Source organism: Salarias fasciatus, unplaced genomic scaffold (genome assembly GCF_902148845.1).
Source record: "Salarias fasciatus unplaced genomic scaffold, fSalaFa1.1, whole genome shotgun sequence".
NCBI lineage: Eukaryota > Metazoa > Chordata > Actinopteri > Blenniiformes > Blenniidae > Salarias > Salarias fasciatus.
Window position 1 is genome coordinate 53,296 of NW_021941400.1, and position 12,283 is coordinate 65,578.

The 12,283-nt window shown below is 38.6% G+C and overlaps 1 protein-coding gene across 2 annotated transcripts; it reads right to left on the reverse strand.

Annotated features, from left to right (window-relative positions):
• Positions 1-718: 718 nt before the first annotated feature.
• On the reverse strand, positions 719-6,810 carry LOC115385701 (uncharacterized). Of its 2 annotated transcripts, none has more exons than XM_030087757.1 (3): positions 6,584-6,810; positions 1,285-1,584; positions 719-1,196 (listed from the first exon to the last, which is right to left on the reverse strand). In XM_030087757.1, exons 1-3 carry the CDS (start codon positions 6,723-6,725, stop codon positions 1,030-1,032), a joined length of 609 nt encoding a protein of 202 aa, XP_029943617.1. In that variant the 5' UTR covers positions 6,726-6,810; the 3' UTR covers positions 719-1,029. The 2 variants fall into 2 exon arrangements, with proteins under 2 accessions (XP_029943617.1, XP_029943618.1); XM_030087758.1 differs by lacking the exon at positions 6,584-6,810 and adding an exon at positions 3,606-3,821.
• Between the last annotated feature and the right edge of the window lie 5,473 nt (positions 6,811-12,283).

The window sequence follows — 12,283 nt, forward strand, 5'->3', positions numbered from 1 at the left end:
ACACACACACACACACACACACGTCTGTACAGCTATAGCTGTGAGGACACTCATTGACATAATGCATTTCCTAGCCCCTTACCCTGACTGTGCCCTAAACCTAATTGTAACCCTAAACCAGAAATCAAGTCTTAACCCTCAAAAAGGTCAAAAAAGGTCTGTCGAAAAGGGAGGACCGGCAAAAATGTCCTCACTTTCCAAAATTGTCCTCACTGTAAGGTTAGAAACCCATGGTCCTCACAGAACGTCCTCACAACTGTAGCTGTACAAGCACACACACACACACACACACACACCCACACACACACACACACACACACCTGTTTATCTAAATAGGAAAGCATTCATGTTTTAATTCTCATGAGGTTTTTGTCTCCATTTCTCTGAGCATTATTTGCGTCATGTAAAAGTTGCTCGCTGTCAACAAGAAAAGCTTGAAGTCAAGAAGAGAAAAACAGAAGTTAACCTGTAGAAATTAAAGTTTTATTCTTTAAATGTATTGAATATAAAACACAGCATGATGAAAACCAGGAGCAAAAAAGAAAAAACTTTTTTAAATTAACTCAAATATCTGTAAGACATCAGAAGATTGGCTGTTTGTTGTACTTCACCGTCATCTTCGTAAGTTTTGACATCATATGAGTATTTTCAAAAGTAACACCTAAGATAGATGAAACAACAAATGTTTTTTATACTTTTTTTTAATTCCCATATTTTCTTTTCCTCGCTGATGCTGAACTCCTTTGTATCTGAAACTTTATCAAAACCAAATAACAAACCACATTTTACTGACTTTAATCAACAAAAGAAAGCAATTTATTTCAATAAAAATTGCTGGACTTCAGATCCTCTTGTTGTCTGCATAATTGTGTTGTTAGATGTGTTCAGGATAATGTTTACTTCTAAAATGTTTTTTGTTCTTGTTTGAGTAGAAATTTAAAAGCAAGGCTCTGACTTGACATTTATTTATTTCATTGTAAATTCTGTGGTTTTATGCCAGGTGTGAGTGAGACGTGAAGCTCTTGGAGGTCAGTCAGCATGTGTGGAGCTGGTGGACGGTCCTTTGTTTCTGAGGATCATCATCAGAGAGAGTCCAAAGCAGTAGACCACACTCTTCACTATCAGCACTGTGTACTGCAGGCAGAGCAGCCTCTCTCTGTACCAGTGTGGTGGAGGGACGGCTGGAGGATATATGACTGAAACAGACAGAGATAAAACAATCGGCACTCTGCTCCTCTAAATAATGACAGTGAATCACAGCTAAAGTCATCAAACCTTCTTTACCTTGCTCTGTTTCAGCCTCCACTGTTCCTCCCTCGTGCTTCACAGAGCAGCGATATTTTGTCTCAACATCATGCTGACCGAGCACCAAGATGGCGGTGGAGCGTCCCGACTCTCTGAGCTCCAGCTGCTCTCCCTCTCTGGAGTTCAGCTCCTCCAGGCCGCCGTTCTGCTTCAGTCTTTTCCAGGAGAACTGGACCTCAGGAGGGAACATGGCTGAGGCCACACACAGCAGGTGGTTCTTCAGGGGATCTCTGGAGGCTGCTGGGTACACGCTCACCACGGGCTTCACTACCTGCTGCTCTGGAGTCAGACAGCAGCAACAAGCAGCACACACACACAACCACAAAGTCAACAGCAGCTTCCAGCTCTCAGCTACATTCAGTCTGATCCTGGAAACCACCTCAACTCTGATCAATCAGCTGATTGATGTGAACACAGTACAAAGGTCACTGCTCACTGTGTTCATGTTGACATCAGACTCTGTCTTCACCTCAGGTCCTCATGTGTTGCAGCTCACAGTGATTTTAACAGAGAAATAAAGTGGTCAGAGTCGGGGCCACACAGTGGAGTCAGTGTGAGAAAGTTCCTGCTTCACATCCAGGATGAACTCAGACTGAGTTTATGTGTGGAGTTTGCATTTTCTTCATGAGCGTCTATTGCTTTTTTCCAGGTTTACTGGTTTCCTCCAGTCTAAAAACAGCTTTTGAGTCTGACTAGTAACTCTAAAGTAGTTGTATCTGTGTTCATGTGAGAGACTCGTGTTTTGTCTTCTCTCAGATAAAGTCGGAGGAAAACAGCGTTCAGTCAGAATCTTTATTTTTGTTGATTATGTAACACAATATTTGGATTAATGAATTTTAATGTCTTATAAAAAATATTTTAATGAGAAATCTGAGTGTTACAAAACGTGTTTATATTAACATTTATAATGTTTTTGACTACAACATATTTTAGATGATATATTTAATTCTCTGACTTTACCTGGAGTCCCGGATGTACAGAAGATTAATGTCATGATGTAAAACAGTCAGATCAATGAGTTGAGTTTATATTATTTAAAAAAAAAAAAAAAGTCATGTGGAAACAACTAATACTTTCTCCATAACGTAATTAAGCTTTTGTCTTTACCAGAAGTTCTGATGTTGAATTATATGTGGAGCACATTTACCACATATATACCAATTTGAATGCCTTATTCAAAGGAGATAAGTCTCAAACAAATGTAATAAAAAGTGACCTGTTCAGCGTTTTGTCGTCACACTGATGGATGAAGATGGAGAACAACAGCGTTGATTCATTCATTCATAACTTATGCGTGAGGACAGAGTGCGGCCTGTACAGGTCAGCAGTTCATCACACAGTGTCAGATTCTTTATTTTATTCATCTTGTTGTTTTATATCACAATCTGTTACATTAATGACATTTAATCTCGCAATGACAATAATTTCAGGAAGGATCTGGGTGTTGTTAAAAATGTTTTTGTTCTGTTTTGTGTGAAGCTGATTAGTTCATTCTAATACAACATGAAGTGATACCAAGCTTTTCATTTTATGTTTAAAGTTGTTCAGGAATTATAACAATATTTTTAAGCTTCTATTAAATTGACAGGCCCTTCAGCAGGAACTCAGTGTCACAAAAGTAAATCCAGTTTTCATCAAAATGTTTACATCCACCTTCAGTAGTGACACAAGACTCAGTGTGAAGAAGTTTTTCATTAAATTGTATTTTATCATTCCATTTTTAGATTTCAGAATTTTGGTTGAGATTAAAAACAACGTCCAGCAAAAAGAATTTCAGGAATCTCCCATTTTATTTTGAAATATCCATTATTTCATGTAAAAGAAGCTAAACTCTCTGGACACAATTAAAAAGTGAAAGATCACCTTTTTTGTGTTTTAATGTGTGGTTATGTTGACATCAGACATTTTTATGTATTTGACAGATTAACTGCAACACAAATATTTGTGTTTTCCATGATGGCAACATTAAATTATCATCAGTGTATTTCACTTTTTGTTGTTTTTGTGGATCAGTGAATGATCAGTTTTGTTGTTTCAAATTACAAAAAATATCCGTTTTGATTTATAACAATTAAACTCATATTGTCACAGAAAAATTACATTGAAAGTTAAACTATTGATTATATTTTCAATGAAACATCAGCTTGTCAGTCAGGAAGTATCAACTTTCCAAAGTATCTGAGTTTACGATGAATTATCTCCTGCTGGATAAATAAATTACCTTGAAATACACTCAAATGACACAAATGTTCCAGGTCTGCAAATAAAACAATGAATATGTATTAAATGTTTGTTCTTACCTGTTACATACAGTTTAGTCCCAGAGCCAAAGATCCTCCCACAGTGAGAAAGAGTGAAACAAAAACCCTCCTGCAGCTGAATGTGAGCTGAGCTGATGAGACTGTGTCATATTTCTGCTCCATGAAGAGTTTCTCTGATTTCATATCAACACATCTGTCTCTGGTTTCTTTGATCCAGCAGCTCAGCTCTGATGATCATGTCTGTCTCTTGGTCAGTTCACAGCTTTAGTCCACATGGAGCAGATCTGGACTAAAATACTGACTGTTGGACTGAAAGGAAACTTTTTTTTACTCTCTTGGTCACCAGAAGATAAAATTCATGAAATAAATGAGTTTAGTCTGAACTCCACCAGAAGCTGGAGATTTTCTTTCTTCACACTATAATAAAGCAACAAATACAAAATGCCTTTTGTTCACAATAATTCAGAGAATTGTCTGTGAGTACTTTAGTAAGACTTGATCTTTTGACAGCATCATCATCATGTTCCTGCTGCAATTTGTAACTTTCTGATATTGTGTGATATTTATGACAGAGGTGAAAGAAATATCTCATCTGTTCAGACATTTCAAGATGTGTCGCTGCCATTTAATTCATTCATAGATCTGCTCCAGCATCCATGACCTGACCTGGAAATACTGATTGCAGAATATAATGATTCAAATAATATTCAGTTTTAATGAAATTATAAATAGTACCTCAACTTTTTTGGAGTTATTTCTTTCCACACAGTAGACATAAAATTTTAATAATAGATTGAGTCACCTGGTGGTCCTCTGTGGTACTGTTCTTCACTGGTTCGGTTCTTAAATCACAGATCCATGTTTTTATGTCAGTATGGATACATGTTCCTCAGGAACCCATGAAATTAGATGTGGGGTTCCCCAAGGCTCAGTTTGAGATCTCTTTCTTCTTAACCTCAGCATGCTTCCTCTTGGGGACGTCATCAGGAGACACACATCAGTTTCCATAGTTACGCTGATGACACTCAGCTGTGCATCATCGTGTCTCCTGATGACTCAGGGCCAATAGAGCGGAGGTGCTCATGCAGCTTTTATCTCCTGTCGGTTAGATTACTGTAATGCCTTGCTCTCTGGTCTCAGCAAAAGAGGATTTTAAACCTCCAATTATTACAAAACTCAGCCACACATGTACTGACGACCAGGGGGCGGGGCCACATTACACCAGTTTTAAAGTCGCTGTATTGTCTTCCTGTCTGCTTCAGGATGGATTATAAGGTTCTCTTATTTGTTTTTAAATGTCTTAACGTTCTTATTTAGCTCTTTTGCTTTTTTTATATGAAAAGTTCAATAGAAATAAAGTTTGATTTGATTTGAGTTTTATTGGAAACGTGTGAAGAATCCATGAAAACCTTCCCAGGTTCAGGTAGAACATGAAGACTCTCCATAGAAAGACTGAAGCCTGAATCAGCAGGTTTTCTCATTGTGAAGCTGAAGTCTTCATCACTTCCTTGTTGTGCTGCTCTGATTCCATCTCCTGATAGAACTGAAGCGATTCTGCTTGGTTCCAGTTTTCACACAGTACTGATTACATATCTTGTTCTGAAAAACACAGCTGTACATCTGCTGTGGCTCTGTGATTCTGTGTGTTTTAGTTGAAACATCTTTGCTTCAGTTTTCCAGATCAGAACTCTTCTCTGAGTCTGACTGAACATGAACTCAGAAAGTAGCGTCTAAAACAGACTGAATTTTTCATGATAACTGCATGAAGACTTTACTTCTGGAGCAAAAACTGTCAGCTGAAGTTTCAACCTGCTGATGTGAAAGTTAACGAGACTTTTAGAGGATCAACAGTTAAATTTAATGAGAAGACTGGAGCTTACAAAATAAAAGTCAAGGTTTTCTCAGGATGTTTTTCTAAAGGACTTTCTGATGATGGAGGGTTTCCTGTGTTGTTGTTTCAGATATTTAGTTGTAAATATGACGCTGTCTTTAGTGCTCTTTCCTCTCAACGAGAAAACCCAGGTTCAGTTCCAGGTCCTGCTGTTTGATGTTTGCATGTTCTCCCTGAGCCTGTGTGGATTCTCTCAGGTTCTTCATCTTCCCATATTTCATAGACATGCTTGTTGTGTGTCAGTGGTTTTCTGTTCCTCTGTGTTTGTTCTGTGTTGGAATATTGGTGTCTCCCTGCTCTTCACCAAATGTCAGCTGAAATAAGTGTTTCCTCTCTGAGAGCCTGACTTGGAAAACATGAGGATGAACTGGAGTCATTCCAGCTGAGGATCAAAACAGGAGAATTATCTTCCTTTACTGTATTTGGCTGAAATAATAAAATTCATGATGCTCAATGATATTTTTGCTGAAATACACAGTTATGTTTCAACAGTCTGACTGATGTTCAGACATTAGTAAAATGATGCAAATTAACATTATTTAATTTTAAACTGATAGAAGAAATAAGAAACTCACTAAACTAAGAGTGTTTGAGACTCAGACTGAGGTGGAGTGAAATATGTGAACCTGCTCTCTGGTTTACTGTTTACTTCCTGTCACACACTTTATTGACATCAGTTGGTTTTTGTTCAGGCTGCAGGGATCATTTCTCACTGTGGTTGAACCAACAGGAGCAGTAGTAGGAGGCTGAATGATCTGATTTAATTTTGTTAATCTTTAACTCACAGCCATGAGCTTTGCTCACAGCTGAGAAATCATCTTTCTGAGGATGATTGTAGCTTGAATCTACTGCACAATCACGTCTATCAATATCCAGAATCACTCTGAATGTTTCTGTGTCTTTCTTCTGGTACCAGAATACATAATCACTGCTACACTGATCAGTTCCTCTACAGCTGAAGGAGACTGTGTCCCCGACTCTCCTGGTCAATGTTAAATCATCCTGAATCAGCTCTGCTGCCATGGCAACCAGCGCTGTAGAGACACAGGCAGACAGGTGCAGGTCAGTGTGACCTCCTTTGTTCCAGGTGGAGTTTTCTGGCTCCTGATTGGCTGGAAACACTCACCTGAACACAGACAGCAGAGAGCAGCAGCTGGGAGGAAAAGCATTGTGTGCAGTGGTGTTTCCTCTGGAGGAGCTGAGGAGAAGTGGAGCTCTGATGCAGCCGAGGCCAAACAAGGACGAGCTGTTTGAGCAGACGAGCTCATGTGGTTTCTAACAGCTCCTCAAACCTCCCATCAGCCCACAGATAAGCTGCTGATTGACAGCTCAGCTGAGGCTGCTCTGTGGTTTCATCTGGCTGAATCCAGCCTGAAGAGAGAAAAGAACACTGAGAATATTTATTTTCTCGCACGTTTGGGTTTTAGGGTGATAAGCTTAGTGTCATACACACACACACACACACACACACACACACACACACACACACACACACACACACACACACACACACACACACACACACACACACACACACACACACACACACACAGATGCATATCGATGCTTTTCCAGAAAAAAATATAAAGACATTTCTGAAATGTTTAACACAAACTAAACTCAAGTGCAAAACCAGAACTATTCCTGAGCCTTCTTGGTCTCGTGCTTGGACCATAATAACCTCAAACTTTTTTTTTTCATCATTTAGAGTTATTTTTCCTCTTGCTGATATGATACAGTTGAAACTGTTCTTCAGTATTTATGACTCCACAAAACTTCATTTTAACCTCAGATCACAACAATATCGGCCTGTTTTGATATAATGTCTTATTCAATATTCAATAAATTATTTAAATTAAATATGTTATTAAAGTGCTTGTTAATGTCACTGTTGCATGTTATACAGTAGAAATTGTTCTTGCCAGCATTTATGAGCTCAATGGATTTTTGTTCAACCTCACATCATAACAACAATAATGACCTCATTTTTTCTTATGTCTTATTCACTGTCTTTTATTATATTATTTATCAGATGATGTTATACAGTAGCATTTTTATTTTCTTCTTCTTATCCAACTCAATATGAAAGTCATATCATAGGAGCAGGACTGTCATTATTAAAGTACCTGTTAAAGTACTGTATTATTACTGTTTCTGACACATTATTTCTCGTCCATCATGGTTTTGAAAACTTTGTTGGAATATTATCTACAGTCTCCTGCCACCATATGCTGGATAAAGAAATCACATTTATTAAAGACCAGAAAACCAAAATATATCAAGTTGAAGTGATTGAACATGTTAAATCTGAACATTTTAGATTATTTTGCTTTGATCTGAACTCAGAAACAAAAACATGCAGATGAATTGACACGTGGACTCAATGGGGGTTTCTGTGGATCACCAAGGAACCAAGACATGACCATAAAAAATGTAAAAATAAACTATTTCCATCAATATGATGAGCTCATTTCCACAGCTTCCACAGACCAGGATGAAGTTCAACCAGGACCACAGCCAAGGCCTCATGGAGGACCTGAGAAAATCCTTTCTGCCATCAGCAGCACTGTGGAGTGGTGTTATGCTCTGAGAGGCTTTCAGACCAACACTGAACGGCTTCTTCAGGTGTGGAAACATTTAAACATTACTTTTTTGTAAAATAGGTGCTTTGTGTGTGTATGTCCTGTGTCTTGGGATTTTTTTTATAGATGTGTATTAAACACAGAGAGGCTGTGATGGACTGTTTGGTTTTGTTTTTTCAATGCAAATGAGACCATGGAAGCAATAAAGACAACAGAAACCCTACTGAGAGTACAGCAGCCATTATAATCTTATGGCAAATTTGAAAAGACATTAATGACTGATATTATACAAATTGTTAGGATGATATATGTAAATCAGTGTAAGAAAAATATTAACTTTGTCAATAATTATTGTTATCTTTATTCGCTATTTGTAGGAATTATTTATCTTTAAAATTTGCAGCAGAACATAAGAGAGGACAATGAAAGAGAAAGTATCCTGCAGAAGAGCTGATGGACATGAAACATGTTGAGTTAAAGTCCAGAAAAACCAGCAGACTGGACGACTTTATGGTTCAGTATCAACTGTCACACACCGCCCTCCTCAAGGAATCTGGAGACTCTAAAAGATCTTCCAACAAAGTTATTGACCACATTTACTGCTTATTTCCAGAGTCATAACCCAAAACTATACTTTCACCGTTTTTAATATTTTCTACATTTTTTTGTTGATGGACTATATGTTTATCAGAAAAGTAACAAATATTTTTTATTCATACAGAATACCCATATTTTGTAAATAATCATCATAAATTGTGCAGTAGCTTCAGCAATGTCTCAGAGATTCTCTGATGTGTTTCTAATACATCCATCTTAACTGTTGAGGATGGAGTTTTCCTCCGGGCCGGGCTCCCCTCTGACTGCTCCTTGAACCTTACAGATTCTTTCTTGGATCCCAAATAGAGTGCAGAATTAAAGAGCCCCAATGCAGATTCCCAACGCTGATTCCAATCTATTTGTGCGAAGCCTCCAGACAGAATTCTGGTCCTCTGTGTCCCTAGTCTGTCCTCAAGCAGCCCTCACCGGCAGAGTCAGAGCAAAAAGGCGAAGTCTAATCTAATGTGTGTGTTTTTATCAAGTCTTCCGCTCACAGGCGGGGGGACTTCTTCATTCTTCTGGCTCACTCCTCACTGGAGCTGGTCTGGGCTGGTTGAACCTCTGCTTCTCACACACTGATGTGGAAACGGTGTTCCTCCCGTTGTTCCAGCACAGCCGCTCTGCCTGATCAGGATTTGTCTTTCTGCACAGAGACACTCAGAAGTCCTTGCATGAACATTAGTGTGTGTCTGATTAGACGAGCAAGATTATGAGTTCACAAGCTGTAATTTTCCATATTAATATATAGAACAGAAAACAGTAAAATAGTAATAGAAACAGTAAATGTCGACATAACTCAGGGTTAGGGAAGGGAAATATGTGAACCATAACTGAAAGTCTGTTTCACTCCATATCTTCATCAGAAATAATGAGTGGATCTTGAGAAATTGAAAATGCAACGACAACCCAGAAAACTTTTACTTTGAAAAGTTTCACAAAGAAGAAAGTAGAAGGAATTACATTCTAATCCTCCTGAACGGTGAACTGAACTGAACCATTAATGTTCATCTTTCAGTTAATTTCAATGATTACTGTTCTCCTCTTTTTAAACCTCACATCACCAGTGGCTCGTTTTAGGCTGTTAGATGTATAGAAGCAAAAAAACTACACTTGCAGGTGTCAATTTGGTAGCAAAAAAAAAAAAATTCAAGATGAGATGGAAAAGTGACAGTGACGTGTTGAAATAAAAAAAGTGAAATAATAAAAAAGAAGAGAACTCTAATCAGTAACAGAGACCTCCAGGGCTCCAACAGCAGCCTTCACCTCTGACCCCGACTCAAGACTCTCCACCATCCCCAGCAGGAGCTCCTGTCAGTAGAAACACCCCAGAGAGCTTGAATGATTCGAATATTGTGGTTTTGCTGCCTCCTGGTGGACAACAGGAGGAGTGACACAAGAATTTAGTCTAAAAAAGAATATTGTGTGTTGTGCTGTGTTATAGAGCAGAACTCTGCAACCTTGAAGACCAGAAGTTTTGTTTTTGTGACTTTTCGCCAAGTGAAGTTGGTCTGGAGCCTCAAAGCAAATTCAACCTTTGAAATAAGGTGAAAGCAGCTCATGAAGTTTCATATATAGCTTTGATGCTCATACAGCTATATTTGTTGAAGCATTTATGAAGTTTAAACTCAGAAGAGTGAACATTTTATTACATTCAACCTATTTTTGGACCTGATTTTAACAGTTCTGTTTCTCTTTTCAAACTTTTTTGTTGACAATTTTGAAATGTCAGCTGTTTTAGACATTTAACCTCTTTTAAAGCCATTTTTCATGCTTCTTGGCGATAGACCTCATGGTAATAAACTCGGTAAAACTAAAAAAAATTCTTCTGACAAGCGTAGTAAGAGGCATGTTGTCAGCACATTATATTTCAGATTGTTTTGTTGAAATATCACCAGAATTACCCAGCAACTAAAAGCAGTTGGTGCTGTCGCTGTAAGATATGATACAGAAAGAATGAGCGAATGGCTTTGATCAATCCTCTTTCAAAATGTTGCTGATTCACTGTGTTTTAAAAATACTTTCACAAAGAAATAAATTGATGAAGCAGGATAATTTAAAACAACTCATGGTAACAACTCTGAGGAAACAGAAACTTACACACCATTCATATGGAGCCTTTTAAAGTTTTATAATTGTTGACAATCGAGTGCATGTGGAGGCACAAAGGTAGCATGTGGTGATAAGACTTTAATTTTATTATTGCACTCTTCAAGTGAGGTGGAATCCTTTTATTTTAATCACATGTAGGTGTGTTGAACTATTAGTGTCCAAATGATGTCAAGATATTGTGCCTGACAAATATGTTGGCATAATGCCGTGCACAAGTTATTGATGCAAAACCATAAAATGAATGCATGCAATATTTTTTGCGTTTTTGGCATTCCTACATTAATGCAGGGTCGATGCTGAAGTATTCAGATTGCTCTAACTCTCCCTGTTACTGTTGCCTCTGCTGAGCGAAGCTTTTCAAAACTCAGGCTCATTACAACATGTTTGCGTTCATCAGTGGGTCAGGAACGTTGAAGTGGTTTGGCTGTCATCAGCGTCAACATGGACGTGGCTCAGAAGCTGTCCTACAATGACCTGACAGCGGATTTTGCTTCCAGGAAATGCAGACGTGTGTCTCTGTGGGGCCTGAAGTTAGTGACATTCACTCAAACTGACACCAGGGGGCGCCACAATGCAGTTGTGTTTCGTGGTCCTAAATGACTCGCAGCGGCCCTGTGCAGACCCTGTTACAGAGGATCGAAGTGTAACAATAACCTTGAGTCATCTTAGTGTCAAACCTGCTTTGTTTGTAGTCATGAATCATTTTACAGGAAACTCCTGAACATGGCTGCAATTTAGTGGAATTATGTGTGATTTAACTTTGCATTTTAACTCTTCTGATAAATCAACATGTGACCTTCAACATGGATGTTTGTGCTCTAAAGCATTCAGTATGAAAGTGTTTCTAACTTCTATGGAGTCTGTTCTGATGTGACTCCAACATGGACCCTCAGCAGCAGACTGCAGGCTGGATCATTGTTCCTCCTTTGACTCCATCATTTATTGCTGGAGTTCACAAATGGAGACTTTTTCTCTCACAGAGGAAGAACAGAGTTTCCACTTGTAGCTGTCATGTTAATGAAGAGAAAGTCAAAGGTCACAGTGTGGAGGCTGCAGAGCAGAAAGCCACAGAACTGCTCTGCTGCAGTGGAGGAAGTGTGATGAGCTCTCACCAGCTTGTTTTTTCTCTTCTAATAACCACAGAGAACAAATTCACATCTGCTGCTGCTCCGTCATGAACGCCACTCCTGTCTGTCTGTCTTCTCTGTGGTTTGATTTCCTCTCAACATGTTTCTGATGAGACCTCCACCCACACACAGGTGAGCTGAGACCCTGAATACTGTTACTGTTGCACTGTGGGAAATATTTGGAGCTGATTGAATTCAGTTCAGTCCATCAGTATCAATGTCATCAGAGTTTAGTAGATTGAACAGCTCTGTGTTTCATGAGGAAGAGACTGAAGATCATCAAAACTCCCATTCACTGTTCACTTCACAATAAACTCTCCTGATGAAGAGTGAAACACTTCCTGTTAGCGCTCAACATGTCAGACTGAAGAGAAAACACAACAAAATAACATTATGTGACATTTTATTCTG